Raw genomic sequence first — 26,630 nt, forward strand, 5'->3', positions numbered from 1 at the left:
ATGGGGATTCTCCAGGCAAGAATACTGGAGTGGGTTGCCATTCCCTCCTCCAGGGGATCTTCCCAACCCAGGGATCAAACCCAGGTCTCCTGCATTGCAGGTGGATTCTTTACCATCTGAGCTACCAGGGAAGCCCAAGAATACTAGAGTGGGTAGCCTATCCCTTCTCCAGGGGATCTTCCCAACCCAGGAATCAAACTGGGGTCTCCTGCATTGCAGGCAGATTCTTTACCAGCCGAGCTATAAGGGAAGCCCATTGGCTTTGGAGATGAGCAGATGTGGGGAAGGTGAGGGTAAAGCTGATCCCACAGACCACTGCACATAACAGGACAGGGGTTTGCAGTTCAAGAAACAAATAGGACAAAGCGGAAAGTGGATGACTTTTGGGGTAAGAGGAACAGAGTGAATTTATGAAGTTGCTGAAAGAAAATGATGTCTTTGAACTTCCATAAGAATGTTCAAATTCTCATAACAAAGGACCAGGCTTGGTTAACAATGTAATGAATATTTACATCTATGAATACCTCTACACTATCAGCCAACCCTTCAGTTAAGGAATATTCATCAAGCACCCACGGACCACACCCTGTGCTCAGCACTTGAAATAACTGAACAGAAAGAGCTGTGATACCAGCCTGGGCCCTCCCGCTATGCTGTCAGTCATGTTACTGTATTCTCAGCCTAGCTCTCTGTCTCATTGTCTCAGGCTACTAGAAACGGGTACTCAGTCTTCTACTAACTGGAAATGCTGGCAAGAAGGAAGGATTTATATCTCAACATCAATACATCACAGCCCACCTGTGGGCATCCTCATGATTGAGACTTTAAGGCAAGGGTATGTGTACCAGTGGGCAGAGAACTCGGTGTGGCCCTTTACAACAGGCCTGGCCGAACACAAGCCTAGTTACTGTTGAAGCAGTTAAGAGTTTTAGGACCAGAAAAGAATGTCACCTTTTAAACAGCAACACAAAATGAAAAACAAACCACACACAAAAAAAACCCTGGATGATACCAAGTTTGGTACAAGAGTACCTAATATTTTTTGGTTGGTACAGATAAAAACACCAAGCTTGTGAATGTTAAAAAAAAAAAAAAATACTCCCGAAGAGTCAAAGAAAAGTCCAGGAAAAGAACACAAATCCCTTTTTGTTTGAGTGGAGTACTCCGGAGAGTTTTTCCTTTGGTCAGAAAAGGATGCCTGAGATGGAAGCCTGGGTGACTTTCATAGAACACGCCTGATCTTTGTGGAAGGTCGACCTAAAATAGAAGAGAACATTTAATTTTCTTCATGAGGGAAAAAAGTAAAACACTGAATACCATTACTTTAATGAGTTTTTCTTATGAAAAGTAACAAGTTGCCATTATTAACGTCACAGCTAAGAGCAAGGCATCACTGCTATCATTTTAGGACTGAAGCGCCTTTTTTTTTTTCCCCATTTATTTTTATTAGTTGGAGGCTAATTACTTTACAACATTACAGTGGTTTTTGTCATACATTGAAATGAATTAGCCATGGATTTACATGATTGTCATAAAGTTGATTCATGTCAGACTAGCCGAATGACTTCAGGTATACTTGACTAAACAAAGCTGGCAGGGAGTTTATTTTGAATTAGTTCACAGATGTGAGACCTACCAATTAGAAAGAGCACAAAGCTCTGTGTTCTTTCAAATAATAAGGACACAGTGAAACTTCAGATGAGGCTGGGTGTGCTATGGCCTTACCTAAGAGAACAGACATCAAAGAGATGAGGCCATTCAGTCCTTATTTAAACGTCATATGCTTAAACTCACCTCAGGCCTTCCCTTCAGGTGTCTGTACCCCAGGTTCCTTTGAATCTGGTTTTAGATGCTGTTGACGGAGGCTGTCTAGCTTCTGCATATCTTCTGTCAGACCATTTCTAAGACCCTCATTGTTTCTTAGAAATTCTTTTACCACTTCCAGTTGGTTTAAGATCTGTATGAAGAAGCCATACAATGCACAGCTTAGCTAATTTTATAGCAGACTTGAAATTCAGATGAAAAACTTACTAGCTCCAAAACTGAGTCCTGCTCCTGTGTCTACCAATAGCTGGTTTTGGGACCACACAAGGGAATGTTTGCTTGTCTCCTTAAAAATTTTTGCTTTTAGGGGTTTATATCCAAAATACATAAAGAACTCATATGATTCAATAGCACAAAAACTACCCAAGTTAAAAATGGACAAAGGACCTGAACAGGCATTTTCCCAAAGAAAACCTACAAATGGCCAACAGGTACATGAAAAGGTGCTCAAGAGCATTAATCATCAGCGAAATCCAAGTTAAGACCACAATGAGGTTATCACCTCACACCTATTAGAATGGTCATCCTCAAAAAGAGATAACAGATGCTAGTGAAGGTGTGAAGAAAAGGGAACCATGAGCACTGTTGGTAGAAATGTAAATTGGTACAGCCACTTTGGAAAACAATATGGAGGATCTTCAAAAAATTTAAAAAGGAACTACCATATGATTTAGAAATTTGACCTCTGGGAACGTATCTGAATAAAATGAAAACATCATGCTGAAGAGATATCTACATCTACATGTTAATAGCAGCATAATTCACAATAGCTAAGACAAGGAAACAATGTGAGTGTCCATAAACTTACAAATGGATAAAGAAGATGTGGTACATATACACAATGGAATATTATTTGGCCATAAAAAGACGGAAATACTATCATTTGAGACAACACGGATGGACCTGGAGGGCATTATGATAAGTTAAATAAGTCAAGCAGAGAGAGACAAATACTCCATGATCTCACTTATATGTGGAATCTAAAACAAAAACAAAAAAAATAAATTCTTATGAAAAGAGATCAGATTTGCAGTTACCAGAGGTGGGAATGGCTAAGTGAGTAAATCTTAACTGTTCTTACCACAAGGTAAAAACCATCTTTTTCCCTTTTTTTGGCATCTATATGAGATGATGTCATATAAATATAGGAAGTCCCCTAGAAAAAATTTTTAAAGATTTTTTTTTTGCTGTAAGACTTCCTGAATAGGTATATACCTATGTGTGTGTGTTTACATATACATATGTATACATATACACAAATATGATATATATGTATATTAAAAAAATGAAGCCCTTTCATTTTGAATTTTGTATCCACTTATTATAATTAAATATATACACACACATACATACAAGGGCTTCCCTGGTGGCTCAGTGGTAAAGAATCCACCTGTCAATGCAAGAGATGCACATACATACACATATATGTATGTACACACATATACAAATGTATACACAAATGCATATAAGTGTATACACTCACACATATACAGCTCTTTCAGTTTGAATTTTGTACACATGTATGACTATTAAAAATGTCTACATATGTACATTTATTACTATTCAGTATTTATAAAAATATACATACCTATTCACTAGTAGTAAATATACTGGTATAAAATTCAAAATGAACACAGGGTACAAGGTAAAAAGTTGGTTCTCTGTCACATCCTTTCCCTAGTCACTCAGTTCCTCTTAGAGGTGACCATAGTGTTCTTGTATCTCTTCCAGAGATACTCCATGCATTTACATATGAACACATGTATATATATGTGCACACATTTTTTAAATTCCAGTTTTATTGAGATATAATGGGCACATACACATTTTACAAAAACACAAGTGGCAGCATATTAGATGTTATTCAACTGATTTTTTTTCTATATCGGAATATAAAGAGTGGCCTCATTTTTTTAATGTCTGAATAGTTTTTTAGTTATGGATGTTTCATATTTTAACATATTATTTCAAGCCTTCTGCTAAGAGAAATGCTGCTGTAGTAACTAACCTGGGACATGTGTCATTTTGCATAAAGTGACAGGTTATTTGTAGGATCTGCTTTTAGAAGCAGAATGGAGTTTTAATTAATAGTTTTCTGTTTTAATGTTAATAGATTTTGCCAAAACTGTCATCTCTAGAGGTTACAGCAATTTAAACTCCCATCAGTAACATACTTCTTGACATTTAAACTTAATAAAAGTGTGTACTCTCAGAATAGTACCACAGACATGTTTTCACTCAGCTTATCCCAGGATACCCTCAACTGGTCACTGTGCTTATTACAAAGAGGAAAGTTATTAACCTTTTGGGGTGTGGTGAATTTTTTTTTAAATGGGAAGGAAGGGAGGACGGGAAGGGACTTGTGGCCAGGATGAACAGGGAGCAAAGCTGAGGTCTTCAGGTAGGTTACTAAGTAGATGGGGATGTTCCCTTCAGCTAGAGCTGGGTTGGTTTTCTTTTTTTTTTTTTTTCCAATTCATTTTTATTTTTTGGCCATGCATATGTGATCTCAGTTCCCTGACCAGGGAACGAACTCGAGCCCCTGCAGTGGAAGCGCAGAGTCTTAACCACTGAACTACCAGGAAGTCCTAGCTGGAACTGTTTATTACATGGCTAGAAACAAGCCTACAGCCCCTGAAAGACTGTTGTTGCTGTTGTTGTTTAGTCGCTAAGTTGTGTCCAACTCTTCGTGACCCTATGGACTGTAGCCCACCAGGCTCCTCCGTCCATGGGATTTCCCAGGCAAGAATACTGGAGTGGGTTGCCATTTCCTCCTCCAGCATATCTTTCTGACCCAGGGATCAAACCTGCCTCTCCTGCTTGGCAGGTGGATTCTTTACCACTGAGTCACCTGGAAAGCCCTGCCTGAAAGATATGTGTGATGCTTAGTCGCTCAGTCCTGTCTGACTCCTTGCGACCCCATGGACTGCAGTTGGGCAGGCTCCTCTGTCCTTGGGAATTCTCCACGGAAGAATACTGGAATGGGTTGACATGCCCTCCTCCAGGGCATCTTCCTGACTCAGGAATGGAATCAGGGTCTCCCACGTTGCAGGAGGATTCTTTACCAAATGAGCCACCAGGGAAGCCCCTTAAATAATAAATTTGGAAACCATAAAGATGTGCAATGAAGCTTATATCAATGACATTATTCATAGTGGACATTAGACACTGTGGGTACTGCACTGTTAGTGCTTATTGCCTGTGCCAGGCATTCTAGATGCAGCCCAGGGTCCTTCCCATTACGGCATTCCCATCAGATGCCTGAGACCATGCCAGCCTGGTCTGTGCACTAAGATGGACTGGGGTCCTCCCTCCTCAGAGACCTTCTCATTTGATGTCCTGAGAGCTATGATCCTTTGTGCTGTCACCTCCTGACCCTCTCTGCTCTTGAAATGTGCTTAAAAAGAGATGATTATTTTAGCGTGGGGGGAAGATAAAGAGTCAAAAGGAGTTTTTTTTTAATTATTAAGAATGGGGAAGTCTTGTGCACCTTAAGTGGGAAGAGGAAGTAAAGATGGAAAAACTAAGTCCTAGAAAAGTTATGGAATGCAGTTGGATAGACTTGGGTATTGAAACCCAGCTCTGTCACTTAACTAGCTGTGTGACTTTGGGCAAGACTTGACCTCTCTGAGCTTATTTCCATATACGCAAATATAGGATGACCATACATATGCCAACCAGGATTCTTGCAAAGGTTAGATATAATCTACTAAAAGCACATAGCACTACATCTGGTACATTCCTTCCTTCTGACAATCATTTAACAAAAGCATCATGAGAGTTAAAAGGATGACTCAGAAGCTGGAATGAAGACTGCCAAGGAGAATTATCAACAACCTCAGTTATGTAGATGATACCACTGTAATGGCAGAAAGCGAAGAGGAACTAAAGAGCCTCTTGATGAGTGTGAAAGAAGAGAGTGAAAAAGCTGGCTTAAAACTCAACATTGAAAAAACTAAGATCATGGATCCAGTCCCATCACTTCATGGCAAACGGATGGGGAAAAAGTGGAAGCAGTGACAGATCATATTTTCTTGGACTCCAAAATCACTGCGGACAGTGACTGTAGCCATGGAATTGAAAGATGCTTGCTCCTTGGAAGAAAAGCTATGACAAACCTAGACAGTGTTATTAAAAAGTGGAGATACCACTTTGCCAACAAAGATCCATACAGTCAAAGTTATGGTTTTTCCAGTAGTCATGTACGAAAGTGAGAAGTGGACCATAAAGAAGGCTCAATGCCGAAGAATTAATGCTTGTGAATTGTGCTGGAGTAGACTCTTGAAAGTCCCTTGGACTGCAAGGAGATCAAACCAGTCAATCCTAAAGGAAATCAATTCTGAATATTCATTAGAAGGACTGGTGTGGAAGCTGAAACTCCAATACTTTCGCCACCTGATGCGAAGAGCTGACTCATCGAAGAGGACCCTGATAGTGGGAAAGAATGAGGGCAGAAGAAGGGGGTGACAGAGGATGAGACAGTTGGATGGCATCATCGACTCAATGGACATGAATCTGAGCAAACTCCGGGAGATAGTGAAAGACAGGGAAGCCTGGCGTGCTGCAGTTCATGGGGTCGCAAAGAGTCGGATGTGACTGTGTGACTGAACAACAATTCTGAGTCTACTATGTGCCTGGTAGGCACTATTCTAGGCCAAAGACGGTTAGTAAGTACATCCATACTCTCAGCATTTAAGCCAAAACCCTTGCACTTGTCTTTGACGCCTTTCCTTCTCTCACACGCCATGTGTGCTCCCCCTTCTCATCGCCTCTACTCTTCACCCTTCCACCCTGGCCCGAACTACCACCTCTCTGACCAGGTAACTGTGGCAGCCTCCTAACATCTCCCTAGTTCCATCTTTGGTCCCCGGCCCCGCATTCTCTACATGGTGGCCAGTGTGCTCCTTTTATTGTTCTGCAGCGTTGCTGCCATCTCAGGAGGAAGAGCCTAGGTCCACCCAATGGCTCACAAGGCTTCCCTTCTATCTGCTCCTACCACACTCCCCCTACGCTGCTCATATCGCCCTGCCCTCGGCCTGAATGTCCTCCTCCAGATGTGCCACCTGTCACAGCCCAACACCTGTCCCCATCTGGCCACTCCTGATCCCCACACTCTGCTCCCCACAGTACTTCTCCTCTTTCTAAATGCCTCATCATTACTTATTACATGGACCGTTTACAATCTGTCTCTCCCAAGGGGACCTTTGCTTTGTTCACTGATGCATGTCAAGCTTCTAGAACTGTGCCTGGGACACAGTCAGCACTCACTCATGAACTAAATCTGGACTTTAACGAATGGAGTGTCAATTACATCCTTTCCCCGCCTGCCTCGACTGCATTCGGTCGCTGTCCTTTCTCCCCAATCTTCCCTATGAAAGCGGTTCCCCCACCAGGGTTTAAAAAATCAGTAATGATTTTAAAGAATAGACACGTGGACACAGAGGGGTAAGGGGAGGGTGTGATGAATTAGGAGAGCAGGACTGACATATATACACTACCGCGTGTAAAACAGATGGCTAGTGGGAAGCTGCTATATAGCACATGGAGCTCAGCTTGGTGCTCTGTGATGACCCAGAGTGGTGGGAAGGGAGAGTGGGGGTGGGAGGGAGGCTCAAGAGGGACAGCAGATATATATACATAGAGCTGATTCATTTCCTTGCACGTTTTCTCATATTTTAACATCTCAAATGAGATTGCACTTTACCATTCATAGCACACGCTTGCGTGCTAAGTTGCTTCAGTTAGGTCCAACTCTTTTCAACCCTATGGACTACAGCTCTCTGGGCTCCTCTGTCCATGGGATTATCTAGGCAAGAATACTGGAGGGGGTTGCCATGGCCTCCTCCAGGGGTCTTCCTGACCCAGGGATCGAATCCGTGTCTCTATGTCTCCTGCATTGGCAGGTGGGTTCTTTACCACTAGCGCCACCTGGGAAGCCCACCATGTATCTTACAGTAAATGAGCAGCATTTTTTTTCTTTGAAAGTAACTGAATTAGTGATGTGTCCTGCAATTCACAGTGTTTTACAGTCACTGAAATTTGGTTTATCAAATCCTCTGACTTTGGAGACTAACCTGAAAGAACGTGAATAATCATACATGGTGCTAAAATTTCAAAAGAGGTCCGTTCCATGCATCGTGGACAGACAACCTACAGCTTCTGAGATAATGTGCCAATCAAGCCAAACTTACATTCTGATCAATTGAAATATCAAAAGAAATGCCACGGTCTACTGAACAGAAAGCATGAAAAATGAGAATTTATCACCCCTATCTAGAGACTTTGGGACCCAGAGGACAAGTCAATTAACCCCAATTTCCTCTCTGTGAAATGGAGATAATGAGGGGTCAAAATTTCTAATTGCTAGCTCCTCGATGACACGACAAGAGACAGGATAACCACTGCATGGCATGTGTGAAGGCAGGCTCAGGGTCAGAGTGGGGAAACCCCTGGGCCAGCCCTCACGCCCCGGCCCTGAGGCCTCTCACCCCGCAGCACTTGCTCCTCAGAGTTGTGGTAAAGCAGCGGATTGCCAGGGTCCCTTCCCACTCTCAACTGGCAGAGACTCCTGGTTTCAGTGTATTGCTACTGATGCATTTTGCTCTTTGTTACACAAACAGGAAAAGAACTGCAGCTCCCTCAAGGAAGAAGACAGCATTTCTGATGACTTTGAGGTCCATGAGCCTGAGCCCCTGGTTTTCGTCTGTTGGCCGACTTTGAGGGTTAGTTCTAATGGCATTTTCAAATAAAGCCAGATGAGACAGGTGGATTTAGAAAATAGATTTAACAGTCTTATTCATCATCTTAAATACCTATTGTGTGCCATGGTGGGTGTGCCCCTAAACCAGAGGTATCCAGTCCCTATGCCAAAGGAGCCCATCAAGCTGAGTGAAACACCTGGGTCAAGGTCGGACGCCTTAACAAAGGTGCATGGACCAGTACAGAGCATGGCCTCAAAAAGGAAGTACACACTTTGTATTAAAACATGCTGTGTTTTATACGACAGCCTGGATGGGAGGGGAGTTTGGGGGACAATGCGTGCGTGCTGTCACTTTAGTCACACCTGACTCTTTGTGACCCCACTGACTGTAGCCCACCAGGCTCCTCTGTCCATGGGATTCTCCAGGCAAGAATACCGGAGTGGGTTGCCATGCCCTCCTCCAGGGGATCTTCCTGACCCAGGGATTGAACCTGCGTCTCTGTCTCCCGCATTGGCAGGCGGGATCTTTACCACTAGGGCCACCTGGGAAGCACCTGGGGGAGAACAGATACATGTGTATGTATGGCTGAGTCCCTTTGCTGTTCACCTGAAACTATCATAACATTGTTAATTGGCTATATTCCAACACAAAATAAACAAGTTTAAAAAAAGTAAAGTTCAAAATCAGACTATTAAAAAAATAAATAGAACATGTTGTGTTTAATGAGGTAATCAGCAAAACTACTTTCCTTGGACAAGGTGGAATGGACAGATAAAATGACCTGTCCAAGATCTCCTGGGAATCTGGAATTCTAATCCAGCAGGCTATTTCTAAACCTTACAACAATATAATTCTATTATTGTTAATTTTTTTTAATACCTTGCCTGTAACAAAGGAGATTCCTAGCTCCTGTACTTGAGACCCTCATTAGCCTGCAGTGTCCAGAGCTAGAACCCTTGTTGATTCTTTAACCTTTGCCACCTCCTGCTGGGTCCAAGAAATCTCACTGGCAACTATAAGTCATCAGCTTTGCCCGGCAATGCCTCCAGAACTTGGCTCCTGCCTCCTGCACACTTCTAGCTTATGTCCTTTTTCTCTCATCCTCACACAACTGCAAGAGTCTCCTGGCTTGTCTTCAACCTCTGATTGCCCTAAGACTTCACTCTGCAAAAGCCATTATCTAATCTATTTCATTTACTCTCTCTTGCTTTAAAACCTCTGTTGGCTGCCAACTGCTTTGGGGGAATAAGGTCCAAACCTCTTAGTGCGGCACAGAAAACCTTTCAAAATGTGGCTCTGACTTGCCAGACCACCCTCACACCTGACCACACCTCCCTCCTACACTCGTCTCGTCACTGTCCGGCTCAGGCTAGTCTTTCACGTCTTGGCAAGTGCTGTTTCTTCTGCCAAGAACGCCCTTCTGCTCTTGCCAATTTTCCAAACTCTGATTTGATTCTTAGTACCAGTGACGGACAGGGACGCCTGGCTACAGTCCATGGGGCTGCGAACAGTCGGACACGACAGAGCAACTGAACCACCACCACCACCACCACCACCACAGCATCTCTCAGCAAAAGTGGTTTTGCAACCCCTTCTCCCCACCTTGACCTGGAGATACTCCCCAGAGCCTGAGGCTCAGGATTCCGTGGTCACCCTTCCTGTGGTTTTCCACTCAGTGGCACATACTAGGCACCCAAATGTTTGCTGACCAAGTGAAAATATTTAAGGGTACCAGTATTTTATGCCAAAAGAATATTCATGTCTGGAAATTATTTGACTTTTCAATCAGAAACGTAACTGGTGACAAGTTAAAATGAGCTACTCTTCCTTTCTGGGGCCTTTGCTTCGTTTACTCACACAGAGAATATAGTGCTTTTTAAAATTTTTTTTTTACCTCTTCAGGCAACACCTCTTGTTCTTTTACTTGAAGATAGAGCTCTTGAAGTTTTTCCTTTAGTAATTCCATTTCTATCTCGTTTACTTGGCTCTCACTCAGGTAAACTCCTGTGTCACACCCATCTCGCTGATCTTCCTCAGGGATGTAAACAGCCCAGTCAGATGTCAACAGCTGTTGGGTTACCAAACAAATAGATGAACTGAATGGAAAATATATTCCAAAAAAAAAAAAAAGGATATTCCACTGGGTTACATAAAAGTGAAAGTGAAAGTCGCTCAGTCATGTCCAACTCTTTGTGACCCCATGGACTATACAGTCCATGGAATTCTCCAGGCCAGAATACTGGAGTGGGTAGCCGTTCTCTTCTCCAGGGATCTTCCCAACCCAGGAATCGAATCCAGGTCTCCTGCATTGCAGGAGGATTCTTTACCGTCTGAGCTACCAGGGAAGCCCAAGAACACTGGAGTGGGTAGCCTATCCCTTCTCCAGGGGATTTTCCTGACCTAGGAATCGAATCAGGGTCTGAATTGCAGGTGCATGCTTTACCAGCTGACCCTACCCGGAAAGAATTTATAATTAAACAATGTTGACTGGATCCATTCTAATATCATCCCGTGACCACAGAAAAGCTGCTCAGATGAATCACAGTTCTGACTTCATGTCAACATGGTGTTCTCTGCTTACATTCTAAAATTTTGTTTAAATCTAATAAGCTTTAAATTCTAAATAAGTGACTCTGAACTGTACTATATGATGATCTTTCACTTTTATCTAGCTTGTTTCACTTTTTCTATTTCATATTCAGTATTCCCATTTCATTTATATTTTCCAATTTCTCCATGTCTTTTTTTTTTATGTTCTTTCTCAAGCTTTGGTATACATATGTATAAATAATATGTATAATATATATATTTTAGAAAACTTATGAATTTTTGCCTAACTAAAAAATTTATGACATTTTGATTCCACTTGTTTGACTTAGTATGAATAGAATGCTAGATTTCTAATTTAAAAAATAGATATGCAACAAGTAACAAAGGTTTACTGTATAGTACAGGGAACCACAGTCAATATCTTGCAATAACCTACAATGGAAAGTAATTTAAAAAATAATATACATATATATGTATAACTGAATCACCTTGCTGTGCACCTGAAACACTGTACGTCAACTATACTTCAATCAAATACATATATTAAGAAAAATAAATAAATAAGTGACTGTGGTTCCTTTTACCTCCCCTTAGTTCTTTATGCCAGAAATGCTAAATGTAATTTTTACCTGTTCTATTTGGGAGTATACCGCCACAATCTCCGGGATATTCTTGAATTCATTTAGAAAATTTTGGATCTTCATCTGAAAATCTCGTAGCCATACAGAAGATACTTTCATCTCTGAAGAGTGCATGATATCGTTACGACACTTAATCACCTACAGAAAGACAAAAAAAAGAGAGAAAAATCTTCAAAATCCAACAGTGGGGTACACTGAGATTTTGGAGCTCCAGAGAAAAATCACAGAAAGGCCTTGTTCATTCTAAAATCCATAAGTGTGTGGCCTGCAGGTGTTGCCAAGGCTTATTCAACCCCCTGCCATTTGAAGACTAAATCAAGGTAAGAAATATAAACAAGCGTACAACTGTCCCAGTCCTTGAGCTCTTGGGTGAATCTCTCTTACACAATCCTCCAAACGCCCTAACTTAAAAACACTATAAAATTGTAAAGTAATTAGCCTCCAACTAATAAAAATAAATGGAAAAAAAAAACCTGCCAGGGTTTCTGTAGTGGTTCTGTGGTTAAGAATGAGCCTTGCAATGCAGGGGACACTGGTTCCATCCCTGGTCTGGGAAGATCCCACATGCCTCCATGGGGATGGGCGTGGGCAGCTGAGCCCATCCCCTACAACTACTGACCCTGCATTCTGGATCCCGCAAGCTGAACCCATGCACCACAACTACTGAAGCCCCAGAGCCCACACTCCACAATGAGAGGCCACCACAATGAGAAGCCCGCACACTGTAACTAGAGAGGAGCCCCTGCTTGCTGCAACGAGAGAAAAGCCCACACAGCAACGAAAGCCCAGCAGAGCCAAAAATAAATACATATTTTTTTTAAAAAACCTGCCAAAGAGCAAGAGTATTGGCTACTGGCTCTGAGAATACCCAAAGGCTGAAGCAGACAATGCAAAAATCTTTTAATATTAATATATAATTCCTGCCCAGTCTTCCACATTCTTGATGAAAAGCTATCAAAGGAGTCAGTTTTGTATTGTGATAGTTTTTGTCTTTGCTGATGGTAAAGGACTCTCAGTCCCTTTGGCTGCTGGCATGCTAGCAAAATATACATGCGTTTCTGCACATATTATGAATAATCTGTGTGTGCCATATATACTTTTTAATGATCCTCAGAGTAACAAACGCACCAGAGCTGTCCTCTGGTGAAACAGAGACAGCTGAAATCTCCCAGAGGATGTCTGACAAGCACAGTGATCTGTTCTGACACTGTTTATCCACTAATGTTTATGTTTTCTTTAGGTCAAGGTAACTTGGTCTTGGGGCTTCCCTGGTGGCTCAGAGGTTAAAGCGTCTGCCTGCAATGTGGGAGACCTGGGTTTGATTCCTGGGTCGGGAAGATCCCCTGGAGAAGGAAATGGCAACCCACTCCAGTATTCTTGCCTGGAGAATCCCATGAACGGAGGAGCCTGGTGGGTCCACGGGGTCGCAGAGAGTCGGATACGACTGAGCGACTTCACTTTACTTCAGCTTGGTCTTGCAACTGTTCACACTTCCCTGGTGGCTCAGATGGTAAAAAACCTGCCTGCAATTTGGGAGACCCAGGTTCAATCCCTGGGTTGGGAAGATCCCCTGGAGAAGGTAATGGCTATCCACTCCAGTATTGCCTGGGAAATTCCATGGACAGAGGAGCCTGGAGGGCTATAGTCCATAGGGTCGCAAAGAGTCAGACAGGACTGAATGACTAACACTTTCACTTTCAACTTGGTCTTGCAACTGTTAGCCAGTGAGATTGAGAAGGGCAGGACTCAGATGCTGGCATCCAATGGAGAGAATGATGCATTGCTCTCTATTTGTTTCTTCAATATGGAAAATTACTTTGCCTCAGTTTATGACAGAACAGGGAGAAGAAATTTGAGGTTTGCCAGTTTAGCAACACACAGTACAACAGCAAGTTGTTGTTTAACAACTTGGGAAAGTTCAATCAGGGAGAGCTGAAGGGACAGTCCCCTGCCTGCTTTCACACAGGGGTTTCGGACATCACAGCAGGCACATGTGACGTGAGTGCTGCTCACCTGCTCAGCGATGCCAACAGTGGACCTAAGTCTAACTTCTCTGTGCACCACTGTCTGGGGAAAGGACTGTGAGCTCCACCCATGTGGCTGCTTTAGCAACACAGGGTGTGGTTCCTGCTTGGCAACATCTGCTTGGCAATCTGAGGGTTCTTACCTCTGTGACTTTTCTTCGATCAACCACGAAGTGATCACAGGAGTTGATGAGATTCAGAAGAGCAACCGCGTCACATTCCTCGGGTCCTGTTTTGTCTGCCTGTCCTCGGGGCATGAAGGCCTGCAGCAGGGGAGGCCCAAGAGGCTCATGAGTCTCCTCCAAGCCAAACAGACATCTATCTACACGGGGCTAGTGGGACAAAACTGTTATCTGCCTGTTCCCCCAAGGACGACTGAAACTCTCTTGTTGAGTTTAAATTAGAGCCCCATGAGTCCAAAATGCAAGTCGGGAAACAGTGTGGCAGCCAAGCTTCAGCCCAGGGCAGTAACTGAAGAGCTGCTTTATCTGTCCACCTGCTAGTAGAGACACTTCCACACCTGACCTAACTGTCCTTTCTTAATGGCATATAAGCAGGAGGCAGGGGTAGCAAACAGGCTTCCCCGGTGGCTCAGTGGTAAAAGAATCTGCCTACAAAGCAGGAGACTGGGGTTCGAACCCTGGGTTGGGAGGATTCCCCTGGAAAAGAGAACGGTTACCCACTCCAGTGTTCTCGCCTGGAGAATTCCCAAGGACAGAAGAGCCTAGCGGGCTACAGCCCACAGGGGGGTGCAAAGGGTCAGACAGGACTGAGCACGCCAAGAAAGAAAGGGGGTAGAAAGCAGCCTTTTTTTCCCCCTTAAGTTTCAGTGGCTTAATTGTAAAGATGATTTCAAACTAATAGTTGCTCCAAAGTGAAAGTTCAGTATAGTGGTAGAATGTGAAGAGTTTGGGCTTTGGAATGTGACAGAGCTGGGCTGCAAAACCCTCTTCGGCCACCTGTCAACTGCGTGACCTTGGGCTAGTTATATATCCTCAGATCCCTCATCAGTAAACGGGGGATAACTGTCCTCATCTACCTTGAAGGATGTTTCGAGAATTAAATGAGTCAATGTGGGTAAAGCACTTGCATGGTGCCCGGCACATGAGAATACACAGGCCACACATGTTGGTATTTATGATGCTGATGGTGCAAGGTGAGTAGAACCTACACAGGCATTACAGATGGAGTCCCAGGGTGTGAGATACTAGATACAACAGAACGGCCTCATTCTAGCACGATCTTGCCTTTGGTAGGATTTTATGGTGTGGACCTCCAAAATGGTGTTTTAACAAGGCTTGGGTATATTTCTTTCCTGAAATATTTCCAAATTTATGATGAATGCACCAACTTTACCAAGCCACGAAGCTCAAGAGTACATTCCTGCTAAGGGACTAAAAGTGATGACATGTGAAAAATGACGCGCAAAAAGAACTCTAAATAAAGAGACCTGCTCCCTTGACTACAAACACGTTTCTGGAGGCAGGCAACCAGCCACTTCCTGTGGTGCTGCCTGGGGTACTATTTTGAGAAAGGCACGTGGCAGGGGCCAACGCCCTGCAAGGAGAGTCAGGGCTCTGCTTCTGATAGTGGTTGAATGACACACCCTGGCCTCACATGACTGAGAATTTGTATACTGTACACTACCTGAAAGTCAAACTGCAAAAAAAAAAAGAAAAGAAAGTCAAACTGTTAGTTACTCAGTTGTGTCTGACTCTGCGACCCCCTGGACTGTAATGGACTATAGCCCTCTAGGCTCCTCTGTCCATGAAAGTCTCCAGAATATCTTTCCGACCCAGGGAACGAACTCATGTCTCCCACATCTCCTGCACTGCAGGTGGATTCTTTACCATCTTAGCCACTAGGGAAGCCCCCGTTACTGTCTCTATCTTAACATGTCCCAACCCACGGAAAGAAGTTGATTATGGATGCTGCAAATGTTAAACAAAAACTAAACTAATGTATCACAGGTCAATTAATTTGAAGAAATGATGAAATGGAGAGGAAACAAAGAAAAGAAATGTGGCTGAGAGGGCCATCCAAAGTGAGAGGGGCCTTAGTTGACTCAAAACCAGGCAGTTTCTCTTGCCCCTTACAAGGTATGTCCAGTCTGGCATTTTCTCACCAAAGGAAACCTGTCTCTCCACATGAAGGTTTTATTCTAGTACTTCTTCCGTTCTTCAGAACCAGAAGCCAATGAGGAGGCTCCCCTGCCTCCTTGCTGCTGACATCTGTTTCTTAAAATGGCATCGACCACTGCTGCCTTCCAAATGAGACAGGCACAGGGTGAGAAACACACCTGATTGCCTCTCACTATCCACTCCTGAAGGGCTTCCCAGGTAGCACACTGCTAAAGAACCTGCCTGCCAATGCGGGAGACATAAGAGACCTGGGTTCGATCCCTGGGTTGGGAAGATCCCCCAGAGGAGGGCATGGCAACCCACTCCAATATTCTTGCCTAGAGAATCCCATGGACAGAGGAGCCTGGTGGGCTACAGTCCATGGGTTCGTAAAGAGTCAGACATGATTTAGCATGCATGCATGGACCCCCTTCTGTCTCTTCACTGAGTAGTAGGAGAAGAGGTTGGAGAAATACACAGGGGCCAGAACATGCTGGGCCTTACTGGCCTTGACATGGAGTCTGGAGTTTATTCTAAGTACATCAGGAAGCCATCCAAGGATTTGGGGCAAGGGAAGAAAGTGATCTAATTCCCACATGAAGACTGCACATCCTCCATCAAGGGTGAGCAGAACAGCAGAGGCAGCCAGGTGGGAGGCTGGCAGGAGAAAGGGTTGAGAGCCGTGACCTAGAGAGGGTGAGGAGGAGTCCAAAAAGAATCTGCAAGTACAAATAAGAGGGGGAGGCGTGGGGGGGGGAAGAGATGAGGCAAGAATGATTGTAGGTGGTTGGTGGTGGGGCATGGGGACAGCCTGGGAAGGGGAGATGAAGAGTCCAGCTTGAGAAGACAAGTGCCCAGGAAGTGAGGAAGTGAAAGCGTCATGTAGCAGAGATGGGCTTCCGGAGCACAGAAGAGGGCACAGAGCTGTTCTGTCAGCAGCAATGTAGTATTTAATATCTCACTCCATGGGCCTGAGCAATATCCACCAGGGGAGGAGAAGCAGGGGACAGAAGAGGTCCAAGGAAGGCCAACCGACATTCAGAAGAAGCCTGAGGAGGAGGAGTTGGGGGGACAGGAGGATACCTGGAGAGGAATATGTCTCAAGGCCGTGACTGTTTCAAGAAGAGGAGTGGCTGGCGGCGTGGCAGTGCTGAATGTCTGAGAGGTCGGAAGGATGAGGCTGGAGAACTGAAGGTCTTGTGTGCCCCTGATAAGACAGATGCAGTGGAGGGGCAGGGGCGGCGGAAGCCAGGGGGTGGTGGGTTGAAGAGTTAATGGGACTGGGGGAAAAGAGAATTAGGCATAATGCACTTTTTGAGAAGTTCTACTGGGAATACATACGGGAGGCAGTTAGAGAAATGGGGAGACAGCAGGAGGGAATGGATAAGGGGAGCTTTCATTTCTTTCTACAGTTTATTTTCCAAGTGTTTATTCAATTTTTTAAAAAAAAAACAGCTTTACTAAGATGTAATTCATATACTATATAATTCACCCATTTAAAAGTATACAGCTTTTTGCAATGGCATGGATGGACTGTGAGGGCATTATGCTAAATGAAATGTCACAGAAAGACAAATACCATATGATCTCACTTATATCTGGAACCTAAAATAAACCCCCAAACCCAAGCTCACTGATGCAGAGAAGAGACTGGTGGTTGCCAGAGGTGGGGGAGGGTGGAGGAAGGGGGCAAAATGGGTTAAGCAACAGTTACCAACTTCCAGTCTTAAAATAAGTAAGTCCTGGGGATGTAGTATTTGAAAGTTGCTAAGACAGTAGGTCTTAAAAGTTTGCATCAGAAGAAAAAAAAAGACTGTAACCATATATGGTAATGGATGTTAACTAGACTTATGATAACCATTTAACAAAACATATATCAAATCATTATGTTGTATGCTTGAAACTAACTACACCTCATTAAAAAAAATTAAACATTTACAGTTCATTGGTTTTTAGTATATTCAAAGTTGTGCAACCATTGCCACAGTCGATTTTAGGACATTTTCATCACCCCCCAAAAGAAACCCTCTACCCATTAACTATTGCCCCCTCTTCTCCTCCAGGCCCTAGCAACACCAGTCTACTGTCTGCCTCTATAGATTTGCCTATTCTGGACATTGTATATAAATGGAATCATACACTATATGACTGGCTTCTTCCATTTAGCATGTTTTCAAGGTTCAAGAAATGATATAGCATGTATCAGTACTTCATTCCACCCCCATTAGTATCTTGATGTTACAAATACTTAATTTCTTTTTATGGCTAAATAATATTCCATTGTCTGGACAGACCACATTTCGCTTACCCATTCATCAGTTGATGGACATTTGTGTTGTTTCAAACTCTTGGCTGATGTGTATAGTACTACTTCTGTGAATATCTGTGCACAGGTTTTTGGGCAGCTGTATGTTTCAATTTCACTGGGTACATATCTAAGAATGGCACTGCTAAGTCATATAGTAACTCTACATTTAGTCTCTTTTCTTTTAAAAAACTGAATAAACCAAGGCAATACTAAGACTATTGGTACAGTGATGGGAGTAAGCTGGCAGGTCAGAAGAGTAGATAACTGGAGACTTAAAGTCCTTGGGCAGGTGGGAGGGGATAAGGTCCAACACTCAAGTGGAGGGACAGGGCGGTAAGAGGAGAGATGCCCTTCCTCCTCTGGAGCAGAAGGAAGAAGATGGTGCACATGGAGGTAGGTTGGTAAAAGTCTGGTAAAAAGACGAGGAAGCACATATCTGCGGCTATCCGTGAACTCCAGGAAGTGGGAGCAAGATTAGAAGCTGGGATCGAGGGTGGAGGGAAAGGCAGTAACAGTTGTCTCCAGGAAACAGCAGCCTATGGAGAGACAGAGCCCAGACGGCAGGGGTTGCGGGGCGGGGGTAGGGGGGTGGGGGGGTGGCTGGTGATTAAGAACTGAAAGTGAAATTGATCAGCTCCCTCTGAGCTGAAGTACATGATGCTGTCAGGAAGGCTGGAGTTGGGGCCTGGCCAGTGCAGAGAAAGGATAATAAAGGCCGAGAAAACTGCAAAGGACTAAACAGAATGATGGACCATGGAATCTGGGCTAGCCGAGGAGACAAAGGACATGGGGAGGGCTAAGGCTGCTGGGGACTGGGAAAGCAGGGGAAACCTCAGAGTTGTGAACATTGTATAGGGACAAGGGGCTAAGCCTGGGGCGGGAGATGTTAACAAGTGTGCTAAGAGTAAGGAGGCTGCTGGACACCACAGCTCCCTGGCTGACATGGCCCCAGATGTGAGCCTGGGAGTGGGAGGCTGAGGTGGATGAAATCGGAGGATGCTCAAGTGGGGAGTCCAGAAACTGAGAAGATGGGCTTGGAAAGGTAACTAAGAATATGCGGTTGGACTAAGTCTGCGGGTGACAGCAATGATGAGGGGAAAGAGTGGCAGAAACAGGTGGTAAGGGCTTCAAGTGGATTCTGAGGGCATGAAAGCAACAGTTGAGGGACCTTCACTCTACACCAGTAAAGGGTAGAGTTTTAAGTCTTCTTCTCTAGGTAAAAGTAGAAGCTGGCAAGTCTATGGCAGCAACAAAAAAAGAGAGAGGAAGAGGGTGCGACTGCTCCATGATAGCCAAAAGTCTGGGGGTCACCGATATAGTCCAATTTCCTCATTTTTGAGGTCAGGGAACAGAGGCTGGCCCAGGGCTACACCGCAGCAACTGAGTGGGGCTTCTGATTCCGGCTTCCCAGGCACCTCCAAAGGTGAATGCAGGTTCGGAGGTGACTTCGACAGGCCCCTCCCACCCCTTACTGGGCTTCTGGCAAATACCAAAAAGTCAAAAAAATTCCTCCATCTGCCCAGCTAGTGAGTCACAGCGCCAAGGCCTGAAAACAGGCCTAATAACCACCCCCCCTTCTATCTTGCTGCTTACCCCACCCCGCCTCCCCAAAGTTTTATGCCTTAGCTGCGCACTTACGGTCCTTTCTATCTTTGCCCCAACTTTCTTTGCCTTATTCTGCCATCTTCATGGCACCCTACAAACAAAACGAGCCGTTCAGGAAGTCCACTCTCATAAACGCCTTGCCTGCTCTTCCCTCTGTGCCGAGGATACTCGCTCCACACCTTGCCCCAGCCACACCTGTTGAAATCTTCTACTTCACCAAGCTACGCTGGGTCCGATATAACAGCCCTGAACCATCTAGACACTAGATCAAAAACCCACTCTCTCTCTGTCTGAATCCGCTGGTGAGGCTTCAGCGCCCGTGGAGACCGGACAGAAGCCCCGGACTCCAGGTAACGCCTACCTGGCAGGCCAACTCCTCCTACTCTCCCGACCGCAGGTGCTTACCTTGGCCACCTCCCAGGCGTCGACCGGCCAGAGGGCCGGGCGGCAGTTTCCCCAGTGGACGTCTCCATTTCTGTTGGTGTGATGTTTCAAAATCTCCCGTTTCCACTCTGCGCACACCTGACACTGAGGCTGAAACTACAGGGGGCGGCGGTGAGGAGGGGCCCGGGAGGGAGGGGCGGCTCCGGGCTTCGGAGCCTCGGCTAACGCGGTCGGTTCGGCTCCGGGGAGGGCACGAGACACTGCGCCCGGGGAAGGGGACGGGGTGAGGGGCGACGGTCAAGGTCACGGGCCAGGTGCTCACCTGGCGGGCGCGAGGGCTGCACCGCCAGCCGCCGCTGCAGGCGGCGCGGGGGCCCAGGCCGGGGGCGGCGGCGAGCAGCCTGCTGTGGAAGGCGAGCACCTCGCGGCCGACGAAGCCCTGCAAACAGCCGCGCAGCAGCAACAGACAGTGGCCCGCCTTCACCCAGTTCTTATACTCGGCGCAGTTGAGGCGCACGGCCAGCTCAGAGAGCACCATGTCCAGACCTGGCCGGCGCGGCCAACAGCTGAGGGGCGGGGCGGACTGCCGTGCGCAGGCGCAGAAGCCTGGGAGCGCCGGAGGCGACAGGGGAGCCTTGGGCGTGGCCCCGCCCCCTTCCCGTGACTGGGTGACCTAGTTTCCGGGGCAAGTCGGCCCCACCCCAGTCTTATAAGACCCCGGACACGTAAGTTCTTTGTCTGGTGCTTGCCCACAAAGCTTCCACGTAAAACTGTCTCCCTCTTCTCTGCTCCCCAAAACTGAAACCTCACCAGGCCCGATTTTAGCTCCCCCTCCTTGGGCCTGTGCTCCAGTTCTCTTACTGTAAAGGTGTAGATGGTGCGGGGGCTTCCCTAGTGGCTCAGACGGTAAAGCGTCTGCCTGCAATGTGGGAGACCTGGGTTCGATCCCTGGGTTGGGAAGATCCCCTGGAGAAGGAAATGGCAACCCACTCCAGTACTCTTGCCTGAAAAATCCCATGGACGGAGCAGCCTGGTAGGCTACAGTCCATGGAGTTGCAAAAAGTCGGGCTCGACTGAGACTTCACTTTCACTTTCTAGACAGTGCTTAAGGCCCAGTTCTTGGATTACATATGTTCCTTGCATTATATAGTTCTAGAAAGTTTACTTAACTGTATCCTAAACCTGCAGATTGACTGTAGCATATCTGGACATTAGTATGACTGTAGCATATCTGGACATTAGTTAAACTTGACCGCTGGCTGTCTGGACCGTGCACTTGTTATGTGCCTGCTGTGTGCCAAGGTGACACGAAGCTCAAAAACTTCTGCCATTGGGCCACCTAGCAGAGGCAAACAGGACACCACATCACCTGGATTCTGGAGGGCTGCATCGTCCCGAGTGGGATGAGGAACTTCTTCCACTATGGTTCTGAAGCATCGTTCTGAGATTATGATTTTGGTTATATGATAGCTGGAGCTCCTTGCATAGGGTAAGCTAAGTTCCAAATCAGTGCTGTAAAGGTCAGAAGGCAGTGGCTTGTCAACTCTAAATGACATGAAGTCATTTCAATTTTAGTTACTTTTAGTGAGCTTCTTGAGCTTGGAAGACATGTTAAAATTGCATGTAGTCAAAAGGCTCTGAGGGAAGAGTCTAAACGTTTGAAGTCTTCCCCTGACTTTGTTTCACAGAAGCGTGGTAGTGTTTAGGAGTGCTAGCTTTGACTCAAAATGCTGCTTCTTAGCTGTTTGATCTTAAGCAATGTTGATTTGATCTCAGCAAATTACTTCATTTCTCTGGACCTCAGTTTACTCAGCAGAAAAAGGAGGCCTACCCTGTTGGGTGGTTGTGACAAGTAAGAGACTCAAATAGTTAGAATAGTGCCTGGAAATAGTAAGCTCTCAGTAAATATTATTATTTTATATTGACCTAAATGTGCCCTTTCAGTCAGTCATTCCTGGGCAAGATATTTTAACAATTCACTGGCTACCTGAAAATGGAGGCAATTTATAGAAAACTGTGAGCAGATCAGTCTCCTGGAATTATGCAGCACACAATGCTGGCTAGCCTCTAATTTTTCCTTAAAAACCTCAATATTAAATCCATCCCTAGTAAATTTCAAAACATTTCCTTAGACAGTGTCCATTCCCATTAAACCAAAGGAAGAAGGAAATTCCACAGGATACAATGAAATATACATTAATGTTTCTCCTTTCTGTTCCTTAAATTACCTGAATATAAGTTCACTTGTAGTTTCCTGTGTATGATTTTATATCAGGAACACTTTGATGATAGTAAATGACTAAAGTAAAATGTAATAGGTATTTCTTCTGGGGAAGAAACCATGAAAGGAATTTCTTTTTTATGTTGAAATTGGATACAAATTTATAGTGGCAAAGTTTTATTTCTTGAAGTTATCAAATCAACCATGATCCAAAAAAATGACTAACAAACCATTTAGTATCCTTGCTTTACAGGTTACTGTGTTAACTGCAACACAGTAAAGTTATTAGTGGAATTTAAATTCAAAATCATGTATATTTTAGTTTATGCCTGCACTTAGCTCACTCATTGTTAATTTTCAAACAAAAGGTTCAGCTCTTGCTGTTAATAACTTGGTATGTTCTGGTAAAGTTTTCGCTTTCTTCGTAATTCTGAAAATACTTACACATTCTGAAATGGCATTTCAGCAGATGGAAAAAAGATGGGGCAAATCAGGACCAATTTCTTCAAGGTTAAACCAGACTATTCGCCAAAACATCTTCATGAAAATTAACTAGAGAGTTGTTAGTTCTCTGAAACGTGTATAAATTTCATTTATTACTGAAATTACTATAATCACATTGAAACACACTAAAAATCCAAACCATCAATTAGGAAAAACTCCTATGGGTATCCAGTCCCTTTGATTGAACTTGGTTAACAAAAGAGTTGTAAAAGACATAGCTTGTGATAAAACTTAAGATCCAAATGCTAGGCATTTTCCAGCTGTAATAAAGTATGTACCAATTCCAAGTATCAAGTATGATAGCAAAATTCTAATTCATGGATTTACTTTTAATAAGCATCAAAACCAAATTCTGTTCACTGAATCCTATCTTACTTTTGATTTGTACAATGCATTCAGAGATGAGTTATTAATAAGCAAAAAAGTATTCACTGAATGCATCATGTTAAAAATGCAATTAATATTTCAAAACCACCCTTAAAAGGGAAACTCTATTAATAAAATTATTTGAGACAATATTATCCTGCAGATAAAAATACATTTCTTGTATACACATGTATATTTCTACATGAAAGAAAGGATTCAACTCCAAATAGAAAAGGGCTGACCCTGGATAAAATCTCAGACTGCCAAACTGACGTGATTACCATTGTAAGTTGAACCAAATATAGAAGGATAAAAGCTAAGTTATGGGAAAGATACAAGTTTAGTCACCTGCTTCCACAAAGTGGCAGAGTTGGGGGTGAGAAGCAAGAAATGAAGGCAGAAATAAGACATAGAAGAAAAGGCAAAGAAGGCCTCAACTCTGACCAGAAATGAATAGAGTCAAGCAAAGCTGAGGACAGATACAACTGCAATGAGATGCCTGAAACTAGAATTTGGTAATTGACAGTCACAGAAGCTCAATTAAATCATCTTAAAGTAGAATTAGACAAAGCATCTAAAATTTCATGGAAAACCAGTAGTACAGTGACCAGACAACTCAGCATGGTATTACCATTTAAGAAACTTTCCCAAATAACATCAAATCTTCAGAAGACCTTTGCTTTGGATCATTCTCTTTGAAGCTTAAAAAAGTTCTCGACTGACTGGGAGAGGCAGCACATTGCTCCAAAGAAACTGCTGAGATGGGTCAGTAACAGAACCTCCATTTGACCCAGGACAGGCCCTGGGTCTTGGATTCTTCAAGCTGAGTGGACTGTACCAGGTTTCTTCCAAGTAAAACATTTTCTCATTTTGTTGACAATAAATTAAATTGGGATTGTTTAGAACCACCCCAGTTTTGGTGAGGAAGGCAAGGGGAAGAAGTTACTCAAGATAAAGAAACGTCACAGAAATTTCATGCAAGGGTCCAGCATTCAAGTTCTTGGTTTCCTAATGAATGCTGTGTGCAGAAGTATCCTGTAAACTACATTTGCCTAACAGAAAAGTTCCCACATCCTCAGCAGAGAATGACTGCATTATTTTGAATCTTTGATCAATATGAACTACTCACTATCTCTTCTCAAAGACTGAGTTCTTTTTTTTTAATCCAACTCCTACACTGAAAGACAACCAAGGTGCTAAATGTTAACCATCAGTCAAGTTAGGAATGTCTGAAGAAAATAAATTAATCTTGAAACAAGCAGATGTTTTGGTCAAATTTCAGACATATATTATTAGAAATTACTTACTGGCCCCACAAGGTTAAAGATAAAGGGAGGCCGAGAAGTCTACAGAGCTGATATACACACAAGTGAGTGTCACTGTTTTTGTGTCTTTTTTTTTAAACCTAGTTTTATTAAATATTGCTTCTTTGGGGTGTGTTTATAACAACTCCCAGAACATTTTCATGTAAGGATTCAAAGCGGTCATATTAAAATACAGCTTCAATATAAAGTTCATCACAGTTTTACAGTATTCAAAAATGACAGACCTGCCTTAAAAAACAAAACAAAAACCAAAAAATGACTATTACACCCAAAACATAAGAAAACACTTAAATAAACAAGTTTGGCATTTCCGTAACTTTATAGTATAAAACAGAATATTAAATCTATTACTGGCAAACGGACACTGATGTATTACCTAGTTTGAAATGTGTCCCATTTAAACACACTATACAAGTTAGCTATACAAAAGATTGATGGTCTTTTTGATGAAAGAAGTGCACCCTGAAAATTTTTGCCAGTTTAGAATATTTAGCTCTTAAAGTCAAAAAAGTCCTTTTTTTCTTTTTTAAACTGAAGGCTGAATTCAGATTTTTTTTTGTTGTTTTGTTTCTTTTTCAGCCTTCCTGGTTTAAAAACAATAGTGTCTATGGACGCCCACCAGGGGGCAGTGTAAGATTAGCCATTAAATCACGAACAGCTGCAAATATTGTGCATTCACCTGCAACAGAGAAAAATGGTCATTAGCTATTCGCAATACAGGAAAGATGATAACACACTGGTGGGGTAGGGGTAGTTAAATCTAAAATTAGTAAGAACTTTAAAGATCAAAACGAAAGACTAAATTTTAACTGCACAGCTTATAGGGGATTAAGCTTTGGTGTTAGGTATTTATTAGATGATACCTGGTTTGGGTTTTTTCATCATGAAGACATTTTGGGCAACTCCCAGTTAGATGTGAATTTAAGTTAATATGCCTAGAGTTTCTCTACAGAAACACTGGAGCATTGGATAAGCCTCTGAAGCTGGACTTCAAGGCTACTGATGACCTGTTCTTGAATCTAACGAAAGATCTAGTTTTATATTTATGCATTAGTTACAACATCAATGACATCCTTCTGCTGTTACATTAAAGGCCAGGTAACTCCTGTGATAGCACTGTCTTAACAGAATCTTCTGTGATGACAGAAATATTCTCTATGTGTGCTGTGGCTACTGAGTACTTGTAATATAGCCAGTGTGACTGAGGAGCTGAATTTTATACTTTTTATCTGATTTTAACTAACTTAAATTTAAATAGCCAAATCTGGAGAGTGGCAGTTATACTGGACAGTGTAGGTCTGTGACATCTATTGGCGTTTTCCCCAAGATTTCAAGGAACTGATCAACTTCTGGAGTTCAATGTTAAAATCAATGAATAAAAGTAAAGTGATTCCTCCTTCACCAGGGGAGGAAGTGGTGAGTCTGGGAGGAGGGAAGGGAGGCTAAAATATGGCACACCAACAATCCAAACCAAGATTTGTGTGTGGGGGGAGTGGGGGTTGTAGGAGGTTAATGATTCATCCTCTCAATTTCCCCTTTGCTCCAAGGACCAAAGAGCCTGCGCCTCTTACTTTCTGTATATGTAAATTACAAATAGTTCAATACAGTTGACCAAAACCAGTTGTAAATATGATAAATCCCAAACCTGATCCTTCCCCTGGAGCATGGTCTAACGCTGAGAGGCTGTGAGTGAGGGAAGTGAAGACCTCAACTGAATAATGGCCCTCCAGCAAAGAGCAGGATGTGCAGTGACCCTGTGCAAGTCACTGCAACCTTCTCTCCAACCACTGGCAAATTAAGGTACACACAAAAAAAAAACCCCAAAGGTTTAACCAGGCTAAGGTCAAATAAAAGAAAACTACTCCCAAAATATCTCAACAATTTCTTAAATAAAAGAAGTTACATCTTTTTCTTTTTTAAAAACCCATTTTCATTATTGATAGGGAGAAAAACTTGCCTGATCCCAAACAGGATCAAAACATTTGTTGCTTTAAATTTTAAATTCCATGAGACATAATAATGATAGTCATTTGCTTGTGAAGGAATGGTGTTTGTAA

General features: G+C 43.5%; 2 protein-coding genes across 5 annotated transcripts in view; both read right to left on the reverse strand.

Annotated features, from left to right (window-relative positions):
* Window positions 1-1,016: 1,016 nt before the first annotated feature.
* CXHXorf38 (chromosome X CXorf38 homolog) lies at window positions 1,017-20,748 on the reverse strand. Of its 2 annotated transcripts, XM_070461810.1 has the most exons (7): window positions 20,480-20,748; window positions 20,179-20,313; window positions 13,884-14,003; window positions 11,705-11,854; window positions 10,420-10,593; window positions 1,795-1,957; window positions 1,017-1,257 (listed from the first exon to the last, which is right to left on the reverse strand). In XM_070461810.1, exons 1-6 carry the CDS (start codon window positions 20,693-20,695, stop codon window positions 1,796-1,798), a joined length of 957 nt encoding a protein of 318 aa, XP_070317911.1. In that variant the 5' UTR covers window positions 20,696-20,748; the 3' UTR covers window positions 1,017-1,257; window position 1,795. The 2 variants fall into 2 exon arrangements, with proteins under 2 accessions (XP_070317911.1, XP_070317912.1); XM_070461811.1 differs by lacking the exons at window positions 20,179-20,313; window positions 20,480-20,748 and adding an exon at window positions 16,944-17,073.
* A 1,790-nt stretch (window positions 20,749-22,538) lies between these two features.
* MED14 (mediator complex subunit 14) overlaps window positions 22,539-26,630 on the reverse strand; it is a 62,754-nt gene continuing 58,662 nt past the window's right edge. For all 3 annotated transcript variants that reach the window (XM_020898522.2, XM_070461809.1, XM_070461808.1), the window contains one exon: window positions 22,539-25,252. In XM_020898522.2, the coding sequence (XP_020754181.1) occupies window positions 25,179-25,252 (74 nt within the window). In that variant the 3' untranslated portion in view covers window positions 22,539-25,178. The remainder of the gene's footprint in view (window positions 25,253-26,630) is intronic.

This window comes from Odocoileus virginianus, chromosome X (genome assembly GCF_023699985.2).
Source record: "Odocoileus virginianus isolate 20LAN1187 ecotype Illinois chromosome X, Ovbor_1.2, whole genome shotgun sequence".
In the NCBI taxonomy this organism is placed as follows: domain Eukaryota; kingdom Metazoa; phylum Chordata; class Mammalia; order Artiodactyla; family Cervidae; genus Odocoileus; species Odocoileus virginianus.